Source organism: Uloborus diversus, chromosome 9 (genome assembly GCF_026930045.1).
Source record: "Uloborus diversus isolate 005 chromosome 9, Udiv.v.3.1, whole genome shotgun sequence".
In the NCBI taxonomy this organism is placed as follows: domain Eukaryota; kingdom Metazoa; phylum Arthropoda; class Arachnida; order Araneae; family Uloboridae; genus Uloborus; species Uloborus diversus.
The window spans coordinates 22,101,736-22,123,728 of NC_072739.1; the positions used below are offsets into that span (position 1 = coordinate 22,101,736).

The following is a 21,993-nucleotide window of genomic DNA, read 5'->3' on the forward strand; positions in this document are numbered from 1 at the left end:
CGGCCAATTAATATTGCCGGGGAAGTGAGTTCCTATGTGTCTACCTGAGATGTTCACCGATCTACGAACTGTCTAAAGTTGCCTTTCCATTACGGATATTCCTGAAGTGTGATCCGGGCGACCTTTTTGTGTGTCTTCAAGTTGATCCTTTGAACTTGCGAGTGGCAGCAGGCAGCAGTCTCTCTTCTCTCAACGATCCCCAGTTGTTGTTTTGATCGTGAAGCCTAGTCCGGCTCACGTGTGGGTGGGGGGGGGGGGGTTTCCCCGCGATGCTAGCGGGAGTTTTTTGTGGTGTGTAAATCTCTTCCAAGTCCTGGAATTAGTATGAGTCCAGGTGAAGAAACACTTGTGTTGTGTCCGGCCAATTAATATTGCCGGGGAAGTGAGTTCCTATGTGTCTACCTGAGATGTTCACCGATCTACGAACTGTCTAAAGTTGCCTTTCCATTACGGATATTCCTGAAGTGTGATCCGGGCGACCTTTTTGTGTGTCATCAAGTTGATCCTTTGAACTTGCGAGTGGCAGCAGGCAGCAGTCTCTCTTCTCTCAACGATCCCCAGTTGTTGTTTTGATCGTGAAGCCTAGTCCGGCTCACGTGTGGGGGGGGGGGGGGTTTCCCCGCGATGCTAGCGGGAGTTTTTTGTGGTGTGTAAATCTCTTCCAAGTCCTGGAATTAGTATGAGTCCAGGTGAAGAAACACTTGTGTTGTGTCCGGCCAATTAATATTGCCGGGGAAGTGAGTTCCTATGTGTCTACCTGAGATGTTCACCGATCTACGAACTGTCTAAAGTTGCCTTTCCATTACGGATATTCCTGAAGTGTGATCCGGGCGACCTTTTTGTGTGTCTTCAAGTTGATCCTTTGGACTTGCCAGCGACTACATCGATATATTGGTGACATTTTCCCTTTATTTACTGGAACCACTTTTGTTATGATATTTTGGGGGTGTTATTTTATTGGGATGTTATAAAAATTCTAGTCATATTTAATAAATGTATTTTTCTGAAACATGTTTTTTGCTTGTCTCCAACTTGACATTACACGGCCAGTTAATGTTGGCTTAGTTTAAATATCTTAACTTTTGGATTTTAAACTTAACTTTAAGTATGCCAACAGTAATAAACATATTTACGATTAAAAATTTGATTTTCACATTTTTAAATGAAAAGTTTTGTTTTTTTCGACTGTGGTTTCTTTTCACAAGTTTGTTTCCGGTGCTACTATTTTTACCATTGTTTGCATTCTGAATGAATGTCAGTAGAATTTGGCTTTTTAATTTTTCTAGCTTTTTAAGAGAATTTTTTTTATAAAGGAGGGTTAATTTTCACGCGCTTAGAAATATCGCGAATGCTGCATTTCTATTTATTTTCATGCTGTCAGTCTTATGTTTTTAATTAACAGTAATACTCAAGAAATCATACTAGAAAGTTTCTTTAAAAAGGATTTGACCCAAGTCAGGAAACTCTTTTCTGCATCTGGGGACTATTAGAGATTTTTTCATATTACGGGCTACTAAAGCAACTATTTTTAGTAGCGGAACTCAGTGGCAACCCTGTCAGTAGGACAAGTAACAGTTTATTTTGATAAAAATAATTTAGTTTTTTTAATCATCTATTACAAAAAAATTTTTATTTTTTATTTTGAAACAAATGTTATTAACATAACATTTGTTTATTACTAACTAACTAAAACATTACTAAACATAAAAGTAATATTTTGTAATTTATTTTAATATGAATATTATCTGTAATGTTTCATTTATTTATTTATTTATTTGAACTGTAAAAAGAAAGAAAAATCATAAGTTTTGAATACGATTTCGTAGCGTCATTAATTGTTTCATACGAATTTTGTGCCCGAAAAATCACCCCCCCCCCCCCTTTTCAAAAAATTAATACATGTCAAAAATAAATAGTAACTGCTAATTTAACATCTGCGAATTGATTTGAAGAAAAAAAAGAAAGAAGAAAATGAGCGGGGCCAGAGTTCCCCCCCCCCCCGGCTTGCTCATTATTGCATATTATGGCGAAAAAGGTAAAAAAGAACCATAATACTTTCAAAAATACGTATTGAATAAGAATATAAGACATTTAAAAAAATTGCAAAGGAACTGAAATCCCACGCATTAAATTTAAATAGAAAGGGGTAAAAACATCACTATTTGCATTTTAATCATAATGAAAACATTATTAATACTTTCGTTATAAATATGAAAAAATATCTTGAAACTTTAACAAATACCAAGTGATACTTTCAAAATACATTTTCAGTTTAGCTGCAAAATACATTTCTATAACCTTTCTTTCCTTCAAAAATAAATTAAAGCACTTTTTATATCGAAAATATAAAAAATATTTTCCTTTTTTTGTTTTGCAAAGTTAAAACACAAAAATTCAAAAAGGAATAAAATTAAATGGAATTTCAAAAGTAGAAAATAATAAAAGAGAAAAGGAACGGAAGAAAGAAAGAGAGATTTATTGCCAATAAAGCGAAAAACTTTCAAGCGAAAACCGAGGGTTACCACACACCCCGCTTGCAAGTAACGTTGCTTGTTTAACTCCTCGCGTTTCTTAAACTTTGAATCTCTCGTCCTCCCGGAAAAAGTAAATTATCATCATCGAAGTCGCTTTAGGATGATTATTGGACTGTCCTCTCACGAATCCAGCGGATTAACGGATTAATTAATTGATTTCAAGGCTTTAAATGCGGAGCGTATTCTGTGCTCGTAGTCTTAACACGGAACCTCCCTCGGAGTGAGTTTCCCTAATGCCATGTGACATCGCCTCAAGGCGCGCTTTTTTGCACGTGGGATTTTTAAAAATTCATTAAAAATCAGCCGTTGTGTTTTAAACTACGGCGTGGGTGAATTTTGGGGTTTTGAGGGTCTGTTAACAATATGTAATAGTCAAAATAGAAATATTTAATAGGTTGCAACTTCCCTATTGTTGAAATTTACAAGATACATTCTGGATATGGATTTTGCAGGTATTTTGGTAATTAGAGTATACTGTCAAAGAGTACTTTTAATCAGGGTTGTTTGGTTTAAACCACGTTGGTTTAAACCATGGTTTAAATCAATTGGTTTTAAAAAAAAAAAGCCAAAAAAAAAAATCCATTTTACAGGTTTACATTGATTTCCCCACACATATTGAAAAATGTAAAATTCCATTTATGCTAAGTTCCTATCTAAGTTGCAGTGATAAATACTAAAATTGCAAAGTTGCTTCTTCAAAATGTATTACAAGCTTTAATCGAAAAAAAAATTAATATATTTTTTATTTCATATATGTGCCATAAAGCATATTTCAGTCAACTTCCATCATTATGCTTAATTTGCAAGATTAGTTAAGATTTACTAAGGATTGAATCTTTTATTGTAGATGCAATCCATTATATTGCTCACTCCTGTTGCAGGGGTGTGACATTTTTGCCCATTTATTTGCACTTTCCTGGAATTTTAACTTTGACTTGTAAGGTAATCAACAGTCTAACGTAATTGTTTGCACCTAAAAATTAAGATTTGTTCTGCAGGTGAACACAAAAAATATTTTTTGAATCAAATTTAAAAAAAAAGTTTATACTTCACGTATATAACGTTTTTGGCAAAAAAAATTTCTTGAAATAGAATTTACTACACATTTATTTTTTCTAAAGAGTTTGCATTTAATATTTTTTAAATTTCAATGCTGGATGCAACATGTATGCCAGTAAATAAGCTGTAATTTAAGCCATGTTACACCAATTTTTTTATTTTTGATTTGGTTCTTTGTTTTAGCGATAGTCGATATCTTTTCCAAGTCTTTCCAAAATAAGAACGGAGTCGAATATAGAGCAGCACTTTTTTTTAAACTTTGTCAGTACAACAGCAATCGATTTTTTGACTGTTCAATCATGTACTGTTGTACATTTTGCTTTACTTCAATATTTGCGACATTGTGTATATAAAAATCAGCATTATGTAAGATCAGAAAGAAAAAATATGAAAATTGTTCTTTTGAAAAGATTATGCTTAAAAATGTTACTTTTACCTTTATTCGATAATTTTTCATGTTATGGTGGTTTTATAAATTTTTTTCTTGGATCTTCATTATATTTTATCTTAACCCGCATCACAACCACTTCTTGAAGTATTTCGTATCATAAAGGATCTATATATACATGTATACTAACATGTTAATCAAGTCAAACATTTTAATCAATATTTCCCTGCAGAAAGCTATTTTAATTATTTAATTTAGTTACAAGACTTTGTTCTTAACTGTTTAATTAATCAAGAAATTAGGTATAATGTGACTGTTGAATAACTGTTAATTACATGGAACCTTAATTACCTTCCGAAAATGAATTGTTTTTCTCGCAAATAGTATTTAAACCAAAAAAAACCTGGTTTAAACAAAAAAAAAAAACGTTTTTTTTTTGTTTTTTTTTTTGTTTTTTTTTTTTTTGTTTTTTTTTTTTTTTTTTTGTTTTTGAAAAAAAAACCGGTTTTTTTACCAACCCTGCTTTTAATACATAGTGAATTTTTCTTCTGTATTTTCTAATAGCGTAGAAAATATAGAAGAACTTTCTAGAAAGTGCAAGAATGAAGTGTTAAAAAATTATATACATTTTGCTCTTGAATACAGCCTAAAATATGATAAATACAGCTATTTTCAAAAGTATCTGACTCATAAAAGCAAAAATACCAAATTTAATAACTTGGGTTGCTTGTTCCCTTAAAAATATACTCACTTCAATTTAATAATTTTTGTGAAGTTCTATGTGAATAGCAGTAAACTGTTTTTTTATGCATGTGATGCTTTCTCATTCTATTTCCTTTGGCCTCTGATGTAAAAGGTTCTTGTTGTTGCCCCATCTCTTGCATTCTTGCTGCCCATTCGATCTTCAGATGAATCTACTTGTGAGAGCAGCCGTAGATATAACATTTAACTAAATACTCCTATAAGAGGCATAAAATCTGAGCAATTACAAGACTTTATTTAAATATTTGTCATTCTCGCAAAAATGTTATTATTATGCTTTTTGTACTAAGTAAGAAAACTTTTTTTGCCGTTATGATTTTAATTTATTCATTTATTTTTTTCTCTTCAAGTGTTGCATAATGTGCAGTGTGAAGGCTGCAATAAGGATTCTTTCACTGGTTTCCGCTACAAATGCCAAAGGTGTTACAATTATCAACTATGTCAAGATTGTTTTTGGCGATGCAGAGTTTCTGGTAACCATACGAATCAGCATGAAATGAAAGAATATACAAGTTATGTAAGTATTTAACATCTGTTCTTAACCATTTGTGTTTCAAGGCAATGGGCAAATCAAACTTTCCTTTTCTGTTAGGGTAAATGTTAGGGCACTCAACCAGTAATGGGCAGGTTTGTCTTTGCATTGTCAGTATTAAGTTTGTAATTGTTGTTCCAGGAACACCATCAGTAGACTTTCAAAATGGCATCTTTTTAGAAAACCCCCTCTATAGTTTTTCCAAACTTGTTAGATCTATGTTTGGAAAAAAAAATGTTCAAAAAAAGCAAAAATGCAATTTTCCTTGTACAGTTAAACTCGCTTATAGCAAGTCCTGTTGTAACAAAAACTCGGATTTAGAGAGGAAATCAAAAAGATTTGGTTGGTACAATGTTAAGTCTATAGGAACAAAACTCGCTTTTTAACGAGCAAACCCTGCTTAAAGCAAGCAATAATTATATAATTCAAAAAATGTTTGTTGATCTCCTCTACAGAAAACATTATCCTATTTTTGGCAAAATACCATTAACATTTTGAATTCAACCGAAAGTTAGAAGAAATAAATCATGAGAACAATTTATTGATCACACGGAATTTTTCGGAAATTCATAGAGTAGAATAGCATTTGAAAATCATGTATTTGTTAAAGAGGATGTTATCGTTTCCGAGGATATTGTAGCCAAAAGTCCAAACAGGGGGGGATGAAAGCAACTACAATAACAACAAATGTGGAGAATTTGAAGTTAAATAGCCCTTGACTTACTTGGGTTCTTTAGTGCAGAAAAACTTCAAACTATTTTTTCTATCAGATTGCAGTTTTATTGGTACTCACTCATTTTCTTAGCTTTATTTCTATCATGAAGATATTTTTTGCCATTAATTAAGACACTTTAGGTTATTTCAAGCTAATATACCCATAACTAGTCAAGTAAAATTAAGTATCTCTGTTATGGGCACAAATAACCATTTGATTTTTTAGTCATTCTTACTCAAAATTATTATTTAGAATTACTGATACAACATAGGCTGAATTTAGTAGACAATAAATAAAAAATGCAACAGTAGTTCTATTTATTTTATTTATTATCAGACTAAACTTACAAAAGCGATTTGTCAGTCATACATTTTTTAATGTTAATGTAGCTCGAATTGGTTAGTTGAAATTTGATTGTATTGCAAGAAAAATAAGTGTTTTAATGTGGTTAAATATTCATTTTGGGTACTTATTGAAAATAATTGAATTCAGCTAGCATGATCATTACTAGTTTTTAGTATGCCCATAACTAAGCAAGTGTGACCATAACTAATCTAACCAGTGTGTTCCAATTTATTTCATATCCCCATAAATCATAATTGAAAATTAATGAAAACTAGTTGCGTTGCCCAGCTTTGCACGATCTACCTTGAAAATAAAAGTTATGTCAAGTGACGCGTGTTCAACACTCAGGCTTGAACAAAAACACACACACAAAAAAAAAAGTAAAATTTTGTGGTAGATTGCAGAAAAATAACCAAACAGGAAACATTTTAAATTCTCTGATTACAGAAAAAACCTCAAAGCAAAAGTCAGAATTTTATTTGTTCATATTCGAGAAAAAAAAGGCAACAGATCACAGATCTTTCTTCTCAATGATTTTCTTCACGCTCCAAACTTCAATAAAAGCATTGTTACGGAAAGTTGAGAAGAAGCACTGAATAATATAATTTGAAAAATTATTATTCAGAATTAAATTTCAAAAAATAGGGATTTTATGTCAAAATCTAAGTATCATAACTAATCGTTTTCAATTGATATCTCTGCTAATTATTATCGGAGAATTATGTTAAAAAGCCAAATATAAAGACGGAAAAATTACAAATCTATCAATATCTGGTTCGATGGTCAGCTCACTGGCATTTGGAAGAAGTAACCCCGACACAGATAGATAGATAGGTACATGTTTTTAATTTTGTAAGATTTCTCAGCTATAAAAGTGCGATTTCTATGTTCAAACATTGAGTTACAACTCACAATATTTACTGCATGAATGCTGTGGGGTTCTGTTGTCTCACTCTTTTCCCTTGATTTTTAGAAAACCCCTAGTAAACAGCTAGGACATTCTTTGAAAAAATCAATTCTTTGTGTTCCTGACAAGCCAGCACATTTAGAATCCCATTATCATGATGAGCCTGTTAGAAATACCAATCCTGCTTTTGATATGTGAGTAGTTACTTGTTGTTCTAACGAAAAACATACTTTATGTATGTAAGTGGATATCATATTGTTTAAAAAAATTTTTGTTTTTTGTAAAGGTATGCAGAGATTGTTAAATATGATTTCAGAAATGTTGATAAAATGCATTGAATATTTTGCTCAGCTCTGGAAAAATTTCAGATGTACTTTAAGCTTTAATTGGGAGATTTATGCTATAATTATGTATATATTTCCAAAACCAAACGTTCAAAACTTAAGAGACCTTTACAGTTCAAATTTAGAAGAAATTGATTTGCTAAAGCATTCAAATTACAAGTGGGATATGAAGGGGGGGAAGTACGAGGGCAAATCAAAAAGTCTTTGTGCCAATTTTTTATTCGCCAAAAACAGGTACATACAAATATACGTAGTGTACTACGTACCTTACATTATTTCTCCACATAGTCACCACACTAATTCAGACATTTGTCCCATTGCAGCACTAAATTAGAACTGTGGTAGAAGTCTTCCAACTACCTGTAGAACCACCGTCGGACCGCGTTCTTGGCTTCTTCGTTGCATGTGAATCAAGGGCGTCCATAAAGGGGGGCAAGGGGGGCTCGAGTCCCCCTTAGAAATTAGAGCTTTCTTGCTTTTAGTACTTTTTTTTTCCAAAAATGTAAAAACAATTCTTCTCCACCATTAATGAGTAATTTGTTACAAATGTCAAATTTCATCGACTCCAATCTGTCCTGACATCTGCTTCCACGGGGAAAATATCCTGCTAAACCATGGTTAAAATATCTGAGCCCCCCCCCTTACAATTTTGCATATGGGCATGATGTGAATCTCTGTCCTGCCAGAAACTTCTTCAGGGGAACGAAAACGTGAAAATTACAAGGGTAAGGTCTGGTCTGAAGGTGCATTTCCCTGTGAATTGCTATGGGCTCCCTTGCTCCATAGAAAAAAAAACACTTCACTGCTCATAAGCTGTGGACGTTGGAAGAACAACCATCATCTCAAATGACTGATAGCAGCTCCGCTCTTCGAGAGCAAAAAGCAGATATGGCTGGTACGACTCAAGGAACTGTCACTGCTGGGAATGTATATGTTTTCTTTGTATTCACAGCCATATTTTCTTTTTAAAAAAAAATAGGCCCAAAGAATTTCTGATTTGCCCTCGTAGAATTAACCAGCCCAAAGCTTTCTAGGATAACATTATTAAATAAGTACATCTAATTAACATTATATTGAATTCAAATATATTTTCGATGTGAGGGGAAAGGACTTCCATCTGAAATTGGAATTTTCAAAGCAGAGTTCAAATTTTTTTTGGATTTTTTTAAACAGAAATGAATTGGCTCGGGGAAGATTTAAATGAAAGAAATTTACAATGGCGATTGTGCTTGCTGTTGAAAAATTTTTAACTTATGGAATAGAGTTAAAAGTACTCTCATAGATTAACACATTTTACCTGTTGAGGGCAGAGGGTTGCTTTAATTTTAAATCAATAAAGCACATACTAATCCTACTTTGTTTCTATAACTATCAAGTTCATGCACATATTATACGATTCAATTTTCATTTTAACAAGAATATTTTAATTCTGAATTTTGTTGCTAATATTTTGCATTGCTCTTTCAGAAACTCTACGTCAGCAATTATTCATAACGGTTCTGCAGACAACTACACTGCCAACCATTATGCTAGAAGTTCACTGAAAAAGTATGCCTTTAAAATTTCATTTCCTCTTTCATTTTATTACTATCTACTAGACTAGTATATAATAAAGTTTCTTTTTATCTACTAGACTAGTAAGGGGACTTTCTGATTTAGATTATGATACCAGACTTAATAGGTTTAATATGTATTGCCTGGAGCAAAGGAGAGTCAGAGGGGGCATGATTCAGTTGTTTAAATTTATAAAAATGAAAGTTGTTAATGGGTTAAATTTTTGCATTTAAACCAGGACATTGTTTTAAGCTATTCAAATCTCAGGCTAACCTGGAAATGAGGAAAAATTATTACTTTAGTAGGTTGGTTGGTTTGTGTTTTTTGGCGCATGAGCTTTAGTAGGCTCTGCCGGTCGAAACGATTGTTTAAATTCGAAAAATGTGCCAAAAAAGAAAAATTGTTAAAGATGTTAAAAACATAAAACTTCTAGAATTTTGAGAAATTTTGCCGAAATTAGCACATAAGCAAAGTTTTAAATTTTGAATAACAAGCCAAAAGATTAAACATCAAAATAATTTTGAGCAGCATTAAAATATTTACAACAGAACAAAGACCGGATGAAAACACGAAAACACAGACAAAAGTACAAACACCAAATTAGAGAAAAAAATCCCATCTCCTGAAGGAAGGGGAACAATTTATACTACAATGAGCAATGTACAATTTATACTACAACTTAATGAGCAGGGGGGGGGGGAGTGCTTTAAGAAGGCCATTGATCTTCATTGGAGACTAATAAACTGACTAGTACCAGACTAGCTGGGCCCAGAGCCTGTTGCTGGTCGTCACAATTGTGTTTGTATTTGTATTTTTTATGCATGCAATTTAAATTTTTTCAGCACCCACCGAAGGTCCAGTAGTGATTTTTACCCTAGAGACGAAGAACATTCATTGATATCCCAGTATAGTAATCACCTTTATGCCAACAGAAAGGTATGCAAGTTATTATTATTTTTAATAAGTGTGTCTGTTAATAATCATTTAGAGGTATATACTGAAATAATGATTTAGTGACTTTTTTTCAGAGCAAGTATGTTACATCGTTATCAAATTATTTTATATGAACTTATTTTAAGTTACATTTCATTTAATTTTTTAACCTCATGTAGCTAAATTTCTTGCTAAATTTTACTGTATATTTAAACTTGTCCAAAGAGGAAAGAAAATTTGCTCTTTAATGTAACTTACGAGTAACCAAGGGTGCAAGGCCGGGTTTAGAGGAGGGCAGGCGGGGCTACTGCTCGGGGCCTCCACAACAAAGGGGCCCCACAATACAATTTTTACAAAATATCCTGACTTTCACGGGTCAGCAAATTTTACGTTTCTTTCTCACAGATCCCTATATATCAAAATATTCGGATATATATCAAAGTATCGGATATTTTCGAAAATATGATAATCTTTTCAAACCCTAATTAGGGTCCTTCACTCCTTCGTTGCCCCTGGGCCTCCACACTTCCAAATCTCCGGCCCTTCAAGTGTGAATGGCCGATTGGAATAAACATTTGCACATTGATAGAACACTTAAAAGTATTGAACCTTTTTTTTTATCGGTATCAAACACCTTTAATGGGGTGATATTTACCACTAAATATTGGATAATTGGAAATTAGAGAGCGCAATACACTCTTTTGTTTTAAATTTTAATTACAAAAATTCAAATAATGAGTGACAATTTGAAAAAACTAAATGTACTAAAGTTGACATTTTTCATGATTTTTCTGAAAATGATATTTATAAGGGTAAACCATCTCTTGTAATCTTATCCCTGCATTCAATTAATTGCCTATGAGCAATTCTGTGTCAGAAAAATCACCTTCTTGATCTCAGTGTTTTCGATTTCAATAAAATTTGGCATGAAGAACACATATGACAAGATAAGTAAACCTACCAATGTTTAGATTTCCATTTTGAAAATTGTTTGAAATTTAAGCCTGTTAAAAAAACTCAATGTGCAAAAAAAAAAAAAAAAAAAAAGTGTTTTCTTAAAAATGACTGTAACTTCTCTCCTAATTATAGTAGAATGAAAATTCAAAAAAAAAAAAAAATCATATAGCTAAAAAATAGAGTTTTCTATTGATATATAGCATGACCTTCTTATGATAGATTTAAGTTTCTGGGTCACACTTACCGTGACGTGGTAATATTGCAAACCCCCCCCCCTTTTAATAGTTTTTTTAGAAAAGTGACCAAACGCGTCAACTGTATTTTTATTAGTTATTTCAAATTTTCAATCATTATTTGAATTTTTGTAATTAAATTTTAAAATAAAAAAATATATTGTAAGTTACTGCATTTAACCCGTTCTCACCTAGCGTCTCACGGATGCAATGCAACGATTCTGCTCTTATCATTCGCGGCACTTCCCTGCTATGTGCTCTGATTGACACTGATGTCTAAATGTCACATATATGCTTTCTCGAAATGCAACAATTGAATCAAATATTTAAAGGATAATAGATGGCGCTAAATGGCTATAACTTTCAACATATTCGAGTCTCATGGTCTTTGACCTTCATGTACAGGCGTCAGTTTCTTCTTTGGACCTCTCAGTAGGCTAGATTTGTTAATGTAAACAGACAGTGAATCACTGCTCTGCGCATATGATTTATAAGGTCTCCATTGCTCTTGTTTATATTTTTGCTTCTTCTTTTTTTTTTTTTTTTTTGTTATGAGTAATTGAAAGAAAAATACATCTAGCTGAATAAATTATGGGGAAGAGGAGGAAGGTTAAAATATTTTTGCGTATGTGTTCCAGACTATTGGGATTCCCGCTCAATGAAAATACACAAATGATTTAAAAGGGCATTGAAGTTCATGATTATTTTTGAATCCTTTCTGGTTTTGTTCTTCTTTATTTATTCTTTTTCATTTGGAGACAGGAAAACTGCAATAAAAAAGGTTAGCGAAGTGAGTGAAGGTGAATTTTTTTGAGTGCATTACGAAGCAGTTTTGAGACTTGTCGCGTGGGAAGTTAACTAGTTTAAATTCGTTGACCTAAATTTTTTTAATTAAAATTACATTATGTGCAGATTATTATTGCTACATTTCTTTTTCTTTGATTCCACACTCACGATATCTGTAACTTTGTTTTTTAATGTGCACATATTTAGTGCACATTTAGTTTTGTGTGCATAGTTAAAATTTTAGTATTCTACTTATTTCACTCCCTTCTAATAATGTCGGATTCTTCATATTAGCAACTAGGAATCGGTAGTATATTGTTAACACAACTTAAAAATTTGAAGTCATTATTTTGAGATGCTGATTTTATATGAATATTTTTCTAAAGTTAGGCTTAACTTCTGTAAATGCTCAGGCCAATGCTCGGCGTCCATTTCGGAACGTTCAGTCCCGTGGCTGCACTTTGTTTTCTGTGCGCTGAACCTCAAGGGGTTAAGCCAGCACTAAGGCAGAACTAACCAGGCTGCTGGTATATTTTATGTTCATTATAAGTCTTTTTTAATTTTTAACATATGCCATAGAAAAGCTTTATTTTGTAAAATGACAGTAAAGATTTATCAGTTTTGATATTGTAATAAATCTGATTTTATGTCTGGTGGTTACTATTTATTTTAAAGTATCAATGAGAGAGGGAGGGCGGGGGGGGGGAGGAGAGAGGGGGGAGGGAGGGGGGAAGGAGAGAGAGATATACTTTATGGTTCATTATTTACCAGAAATAATATTTTTGTGCTCAACTATCAAAAATATGCAAAAAATGTAATTATTGTAATTTGTGTTTCATCCCTGATAACTATACTAGTCTGATTTCAGTTTTATTATTTTTTACTTTTATTTGTTTTTTAGGGGAGATATTCATCTGAGCTTAATTTGCCTTCTGATACTGCTAGACAGAGAGAGTTAATTGCTAAACTAGAAGCAAAGAACAGGTAACTCTTTTACCCTAGTTTTAATGTGTTTTGCATTAATAAATAAATCCAGTGTCATACTCCAAATCCAGAATGCTCAGGACTGACTTTTCTAAATTTTAGATCCTGACTCAAAAATAGCAAAAACTATCATTTTGTGCAGTTTTTGACAGTTTCTTACAAATTTCGATTGTGTTCATGCCAAATTCTATTTTTTTCTTCCTGTATCAATCCAAATAAAACCCTCTTTTAGCTGCCAAAAAGGTCAGAGACTAGTTTTCGCAGTATGTGATCAAGGGTGCTCTGGTGAGAGGTCATGAGAAGTCACCACAACCTCCCAAAAAATTCCTTATTCAACACATTTTTTCTGGCAGTTCGGCAAATTGAAAGATACTAGTGCAGAATTTCGTTTTTATGCCTCTAATGTATCTTTTCAATAGATATAGGTATTAGGGTGGGCCGAAATAAGCCGAAAATTTTTTTTTTTCGAAATCAATTTTTGGATAGTGCGCAAAAGTTGCGTGATGAGCTAGTTAGCACTCACAAAAAATTTCTTGGATATTAAAAAATATCTAGCCGGCGCTATTCGACACTAAAAAACTGAAAAAAAATGAGAAAAATGCATTTTTGTCGAAATTTTTTTTAAAAAACTAAATTCCAAATATTTTGATGGAATGCACCGAAAATGTTATATAATGAGCCAGTTCGAGCCCATAAAATGTTTCATTAATTTTAATGAGCATTTAACCGCTCCTTTCGGACATCAAAAAATATGAGAAAAATGAACAAATATTGATTTTTTTTAAAAACCATTGTGAAAATTATTTTTCAAAATTAAATCATAGACTAATTAATTAAATAGCACTATTAATCATAGTAATTATTATCACGCAATAATATCATACATTTCCTAGAATTACATATAAAGATAGTAAAATTTTGAAAAAGAAATATCCAAATTTGATTTATAATACCTCATGCATAATGAATATTATTTTTTGGAATAATATTGTCTCTTGTTATCAAATGATGGAAGCTCTTTCCTAGCTTGAAGTTTGGCAGGAATGTATCCATCTTGTGCAGTTTCACCACGAACTTATATTGCAGCTTCGTTTATTAGTTTCACACAACGTTTCACAGCTTCCGTGTGACAGGGAAATTTCTCGAAACAGCTGTAGGCTGTTCTTTGTACATTTCTTTCAATTGTTGGTCTTTTAGATGCATTGTAAGAGGTGGCTCTGCTGCAACACAGTTTGCCCAATGGACTAAATCAGCATAATCAATGACTTCAAAATTGAGTTTAGGACGCTTAAAAAATCGTAACCATCCGAGCTCTTCGTCTTCTTATTTCTAGAGTTCAGAATGCACCTAACAGCTAATTCCCGAATGCATTTTCTTGAGTCAAACAACATTGTCAACAGTAGCTGTTCAGGATGAGCAAAATATGCATTATTTGTTACCTTATCCACTTTTCCAATAGCCATTTTTCTAACTGTCCTTTGATCAATTAGAAATTGTTTTTCTCTATCAGGGACTTTTGCTTTTTTTCTGCAATTACACGAATATAAATCTGCGCATTTGCAGGCACAAATGTCCTCTGCTTTAAATTTGCCTAGCTTTGATTGTAAAAGTTGCGTCTTTATATTTTTAGCATTTTTTGTTGCGCTACTATATTTAGAATAATAAGATAAAATCATGGCAATCACTCTTCTTATCGAAACAAGGGGAAGGGAAGCACGCCCCCAAATATCAATAACTTTTTTTGCAACTACAGCGGCCACACTTGCTGAAGATGGTTGCTTACTTCCTTCTCCCTTTATTTGCATCTTAGTGATTTGATAACATCTGATAATGTCCTCATATGTTGGAAGAAATAAAGCATCGGGAGGAGACAAATCTCTTCCAGGTCCAAATAGAAGACTACTTGTGCTTGCTCGCAATACTTTCTTTTTCGCGCGTTTCTACATAACAGTCGTGTTGTATACCAAAACAAAGATAATACAAATACAAATACAAAAGTGACGACCAGCAACAGGCTATGGGCCCAGCTAGACTGGTCCTAGTCAATTTACAATCCCCAGTGAAGATCAATGGCCCTCTTAAAACTATCTACTCCCGTGCTCATTACCACCTCTTCCGGTAAACTGTTCCAAGGTTCCACTACCCTGCTAAAATAATAATTTTTCCTAACATCCATGTTAACCTGAGATTTAAATAGCTTAAAACAATGACCCCTTGTCCTGTTTTCAGTGCTAAACTTCAGTCCCGTAACATCTTTCATGCAATGACATTCGAAATGTCAGGCTCCCGTTTAAAAGACTTCCGAGGATTCACATTTTTTTAATATTCAAGGGCTCTATTTGTCAAACATATATAAAATAGTTATAACATAATCTTAGCAATAATGGAAGCAGTTGAGCGCCGTTTATTATCCAGGAGAAACAATTGGAACCGAAGATTAAAAAAATTAGCATCTTATGTAACTATTTTTTATTTAAGTGTATGCATTTTTTAAAATTGGCGAACAAATGTCGCATAAAATTGATTGAATTTTTACTGTTTTTTCTAAGTGACGTATTGCGTAACATTTCAGTATTTACTTATTTTGAAACTACTTTAAAAAAAAAATTTTTTTTTTTCATTTTTCCCATGTGTCAGTCTTATAGGAGCGTAGCTAAATATTCTACGAAATGTATAAAAGTCTGAGGATTTCAACTAATTCACTGACAGATACTTCTAATGTTTGCTGAAACTAGCTTCAAGTTTTTATTTTTAACCCCCCTCCCCCCATTTTCTTTTTTTTTTTTTTTTTTTGAAAAAAGTGCATTTTTGCCCTTTTTTTCAGTTTTTCAAGGTCAAATAGCGCCGGCTAAATATTAAACAAATTTAGCGAAATTTTTTATGGGTAATAACGGGCCCATATAACAACTTTTCCGCACTATCCAAAACCAGATTTCCAAAAAAAGTTTTTTCGGCCCACCCTAATAGGTATGTGCTATTTGTGCATGAACTTATTTTATAATTTGGTACTATTTCAAGTTTCATTCTGCCAATTGAGAATTTTCCAGCTATGAAAATTCAAGTTCCTGGCACCCCAGTATATGATCCTTGGATCTTGCTGTTTATTGTTATGCATTATTCAATATGATGATCAATACAATAAATAAATCACTTTTTGTGAAAAAGTAACATTGTATTTTTGATCAAAATCCTTTGTATTCCATCCTAATAAAAAAATAATAAGAAAAGTCGTTAACTGAAAGAAGGTACTGGAAGATTGCTTCACAACTGCAAAATTTAAATATTATGTATGTCATGTGGTATCGAAGAAAAGTAAAAATACGATGTTCGTATTGTTTTCAACAAGTAATTGTCAATTTCATTAACTTATAACATTAGAAATTGAAATTATTGAAAAATAATTCTTCCTTTTTAAAAAAGAAATTAACTAGTGATGTTCCTATCAATTTTTTGGAGGGCATGCTCCCAGTAATCTATTGTGCACAATATGTGTATGTATACGTAATGTGTTTAGAAATTCTTGAGGGTATAACCCAAGGAGGATAGAGTTCTGGGTTTTCCAGGGAGAAGAAAAAACTGGTAAAATCAAAGTTTCATATTTTCCTGATTTTCAAAAATTTACTTTCATTAACTAACTACTGTAATAATTGATAACTACTCTTTATGTGCAACTATAAGGGTCCCTTGGTAAAAGTTGTAACCAGTTGCTAAACTGTTTCATCACCTTAGGAAATTAAAAATGCGATGATAGAATCTGAATTATAAATGAAAGTTTTGAATATATGTCTAAAAAATGTTTTAGAGTATACAGCATATATGGAGTATACCCAATGGGAACGCCCACTCAGTTTAACAAAAAAAAATTCTGGGTTTCGGATCTTCCAAATTTTGGGTTGTCGAAATTTGGATCTCATACTGTGTATCATTTAGTTGTCCCATCTAGTTGTGCATTTTTACTACAAGAGAAATTTCAAAATTCGGAATAACTTTCCATTTACTAAGATATGTTTTACTAGCGGTACCCGCATGGCTTTGCCTGTAATAGAAAAATTAAAAGGTCTTTTGGTTTGCCTGTATATTTACAAATAATGTATGGTGAATTTCCTCGCCAATTGGCTTGTACCCATGTTACGGTTCCACGTTATGATAATTTGGTATCTCGCAGGTTGGCTTGTGCCCATGTTGTGGTTCCACGTTATGATAATTTCATAATTTACTCGTCCATCTTATGATATTTTCGTTCTTAAAATTGTAATAGAAAAAGAACCACATCGAATTTTCGAAAAATCGCTTCGAGGTGCACACCCCCATGCTACAAACTAACTTTGTGCCAAATTACATGAAAATCGGCCAAACGGTCTAGGTGCTGTGCGCGTCACAGAGATCCTGACAGACAGAGAGACTTCCAGCTTTATTATTAGTAAAGATTCTTTTTAAAAAAGAATAAAAGGAATAATATTAGAATATTAAATGAGCTTTTCAAGTTAAAGTTTCAATTTGGTGATCAGTGTTATTTCTTTTTATCTTTTTAATGGGAAAGTTAAGCTTTATTTAATTGTTGGAGGATATAAAATTGCTGTTGAGCTTGTTATTCATTGGCCATGTTTAAATAAGTAATAGAAAGAAGAAAAACAAATTCAGAATACCATATCACCCTCCCCCCTTTTTTTTGTTTTTCTTTCATGCATTTTAAAATATTGTATCGATTATATTCATATAAAATATTGTAGAAATTTAGGTAAGTTACGATTTTTGCAAACGAAAATTTTGAGTGATAAGTTTTAGATATTGGTGAACAATTAATTTTATAGTAAAGTTTGAAAGCTTCGTAAATGAATCATACAAATCTGCTTTTAAAAATGCATGAACTGAATAAGTATTTCTGTTTCAATGCTGCGTTTTAAAATTTGAGTTCTAACACTCGTTTTTAAATGTTCAATCAAAATGACTCACATACATAAATGACCTCTGTTTCAACTGTTATTCAATTGCACTTTTTCTTCAGAAATTATTCGGTAAGAAAAAATTAAGCTTTTTAGTAATTTTCTTCTGACTTGCTTGATATTACGGTTTTAAATGATCCATAATTTAAATGGAGTTATGTTTTTGGAAAATTGATAGTTCATTGTTTTTTCATCTTGCCCACAAGCATCAGCATGACGACACTAGTATAATTTTTAACTTGTTTTGTGGATTATCCATCAAGGTCGTAGCCAGGATTTTGTTTCGGAGGGGGGGAGGGTCATGATTTTCGACAAAAAGACGAAAAAGCCACATGTTGTTATGATTTTTGAAGCACTTTGCACATTGGTAGGCATATAGCAATGGGGGGGGGGGGAACAAAACATAAATTTTTTTTTAAATTAGGAGGAAGACGGGGAAAGGGGCAGGCAGTATTACTGGTAGACTTTTTTTTTTTAGAATTTTTTTCTTTTTAACACATTTTTTATTGAATTACCAAGAGTTTAGGCTACTTTATCAAAATGTGAGCAAATGTTTTCTCAGATAATTTAAATATGTTATTACAGGGCTGTATACAAGGGGGGGGGGTTCTTAGGGTTCAACCCCGTCCCCCCCTTGAAAAGTTCGGTTTGACACTTAAATGTTCGTTTATGTTTTAAAACTTCCAAAAAATATTGTTCCAAAACTCAAATGTCTTTCATATGTATATTAATTGCATAAAACACTTTCATATTAGATAACCCGACGACTTGAACATTAGCACAAATAGCGCAAAGCTCTGCATAAAAGCTTTTAAACCCTCCCCGAAATTATTTTCTAGTTACGGCCCTGTATTATTATAATACAGTAGAAGACCATTATAACGCCAATCTATATAACGCAATTCTCTATAAACCGCACAACTTTTCAGAAGTAAATGATTGATTTTGAAGCTTAAAAAATCCTTCTGTTTTGCTTTGCAAAAATAAAAATTGTTAGGCAAGTTAAACTTTGAAAGTTTTTCATCTTTCCATTTTAATTCAAAGCTTTTAAACTTAGAATTAGTAATCATAATATACAGAAAATACCAGATGGCTCTTGAAAATGCAGCTGTTATGCAAACCATGAAGCTAGCAGAAGTGCAGGATAATGCACTTTCTTTTGATTGTGAAACATATTTATTTGGGAATAACTAATTGTAGTATTGGTGCTTTGATATTCATTGCAGATAAAACTCATTCTGAAGTGCTAATATATAGATATATTCTGAATGTTAGTTTCAAAATTTGTGAGATGATCTATCTAATGCAAAATCCTGTATAACTCAAAAGCTGTGGTTCCAAGGTGTGCGTTATAACGGTGTTCTACTGTATCATTTATTCAAAATTAAATAATATACAAGCTTTATTGGTTCAAAAAAGATGTGTTGTGTCGCAATTGTGAACAATACCAATGATGTAAGGACCTTTAATTGGCCCCGAAGTTGGACATGAAATTGCAATACGTATCACCAATCACTTTTAATGAGCTTTAAGGGTCATGAGTGCCCAAATGATTGATTTTAAGGGAAAGGGGTACTAAATGTCTTAAAAATAGAAAAAAAAAGAGGAATATTTTCATAATGTTACGATTCTTGTCTTTTTTTAATTCAATAATTTCTTTAAGCTGTGCATTTAAATGATTAAATATGAAAATTTTCCAACACTTTTTATGAAAGATCGAAATAAAATTTTTAAAATATAGTAAAAAAAAGTATATTAAAAAAAATCTTTTTAAAACAGGGAAATAATGCGTGAAATTATTCGATTACGCAAACAACAAGAAGAAGAAGATGAAGCTCTTAGGTCAGAAAGAAATCCGACCTTACTTGCTGAATTGCGTGCCCTGCGTCTAAGAAAAGCTGATCTAGAGCGTCATCTATCGAGCTTGCAGGAGAGTCGACGAGATCTTGTGTTACAACTAGACGTGCTTATGAGGATGTTAAAGGTACCTACTTTTTGGTTTTCTTTTTATTCCCAGCCCTCTTCATAAATGATTATTCTGATGCACTAGCGCAGCCAGAAATTTGTTCTGGAGAAAGTTTTTTGGGAAAAGCAGTCCTTACATGTGTATTAATGACTATAATAGGAGTGGTAATAATGTTAAAACTAAGGCTTCTGGGGGGTTCCCCCCCCCCCCCCACTGCCCCACTGTTCTAGTGCATTTATCTCATACTGACACGTTTTAATTGAAAACATTTTACATTTGATTTTAAGGCACATTTTTGAATCTTAACCCTTAACTACTGGGATGGGGTGTCTTACGTTCTATGGCAAAAGTCGCCTGATTGGTAAGGCATTAGACTCAAGACTGCAGGGTCCTGAGTTCGAGGCCAGTAAAGACCTTCTGTGCTTCTTAATGCTGACTTGGACACATTAAATATGTTCGAGGTCACAAAGTCCTCCAAGTTCTCATTCCACATTCATACCTTTGGGGTTGTTGGATCAGGTTCTTGATCTGGATCAAGAAGCAGAACTGTCTTCAGGAACCCATCCAACCAGTGAAATCACATATAATGGCAGGTGTGAAGGATCCTGGAGTGTAATGTCTTACATCATAACCAAATTTAAATTCAGAAATTTATTACTTTACTTTACTAGATTGCGCTATGAGTCCACATACTTTTTTTTATGTGGCAAGTGAAAAGTATGGAGTATAGCAGAGTGAGTTAATGTTGAATGCATTCGATTACATTGCTGTGTAGGAACCCCACCTCACCAAAAGTGTGGCAAATTTTCTCGTCTTTTTTTTTAGTTATGTTTTTAAAATTTTATTTATTGTTATCTTTGATTTAAATTGACCATTTCCCTTCTATATGATGTAGTTAAATTAATTATAATAGAAATTTCAAGATCTTTATATTTATGTGCAAAATTTTGTAATAATTTACTTATATGGCTTTGTTCATATATGATATGTTTCACTTGCATATTTGTAAATAAATCACAGAAAAATCATTGGAAATTTTCTACTTTAAGTTGCTAACTTTTATAGAGTGCACAAGAAGTATAATGTTGGGGTTACACGCCTCACCTCCTCTTAAGTTGCGAAAAAATCACCTCGGCAGGCAAAGGTTAATAATGTATTGATTGTACTGCATTTTGGAGATATTGCATGAGCAGGGCCGATCCTAGGGTGTCGGCCGCCTGTGTGCAAAGACCTAATGTGCCGCCCCTGGCCCCTCAAGTGTAATTTGCATATTTTGACTAATCTTTAACGTCTATATAAATCGTTCTTTAAATTTCTATGCCAAGTTCGAATTTAAAAAGGGGACGGGGGGGGGGGGGGAAGAAGAATGATCTTATAAAAAAGAATTTTTTATAATAAGAAACTTTTTAGGTACAATTTATATCTTTGAAGAAAGTAATAGATACCAAACTTTACTAGTTGTAAAAACGCATTTTATGGTCTTTCTTCGGTGACATCAGAGAAGAGACGGGGGGACCTTTGTTGACGTTGCAAGAGGGAGGGAGATCCAATCGTCTCCCATCGAAAGATTTTGACATATAAGTTTAAAACGCAAATTTAGGCCGTCTTTGGTAACGGTAGGGGATCTGGCGGTTATCCTCCGGTAATTTCTCGGCACTATTTTTTCAAAAACCCGCTTTTGGTTATATTTGAAAACAATAGGGGAAACGTGAAAATATTCCGAACCAAAATATTTTTCGGAACTAAAATCCATTATAGGCTATTTTTGGAAAGGAAGGGTTTTGGAGCTATTAAGCGGATAGGAAGGGCTGTCGTCTGAAAACACGTTTTGGATTTTGGAGCCAACATTTTTAGGCTATGTTTGATTAAGTTAAGGTGGAATAGGTGAATCAGAGATTTAATTGAGTTTTTAAGATCGATGGTTCAACCAGCGAAATTTTCTGAAAGTAAAGTCCTAGAAACGCAATTTTAAGACTTCTTTAGTTTCGTCAAGGAGGTCATGGCATCCTTTTGGATCTTCGTTTTGGAGCTACATTTAAATTTGTTTCCCG

General features: G+C 32.9%; 1 protein-coding gene across 1 annotated transcript in view; it reads left to right on the top strand.

Moving 5' to 3' along the window:
• LOC129229799 (dystrobrevin beta-like) overlaps positions 1–21,993 on the top strand; it is a 55,282-nt gene that overhangs the window by 18,897 nt on the left and 14,392 nt on the right. The window contains exons 7-11 of the mRNA XM_054864175.1: positions 5,094–5,260; positions 7,309–7,436; positions 9,983–10,076; positions 12,951–13,033; positions 19,756–19,960. Coding sequence (XP_054720150.1) covers positions 5,094–5,260; positions 7,309–7,436; positions 9,983–10,076; positions 12,951–13,033; positions 19,756–19,960 — 677 coding nt within the window. The remainder of the gene's footprint in view (positions 1–5,093; positions 5,261–7,308; positions 7,437–9,982; positions 10,077–12,950; positions 13,034–19,755; positions 19,961–21,993) is intronic.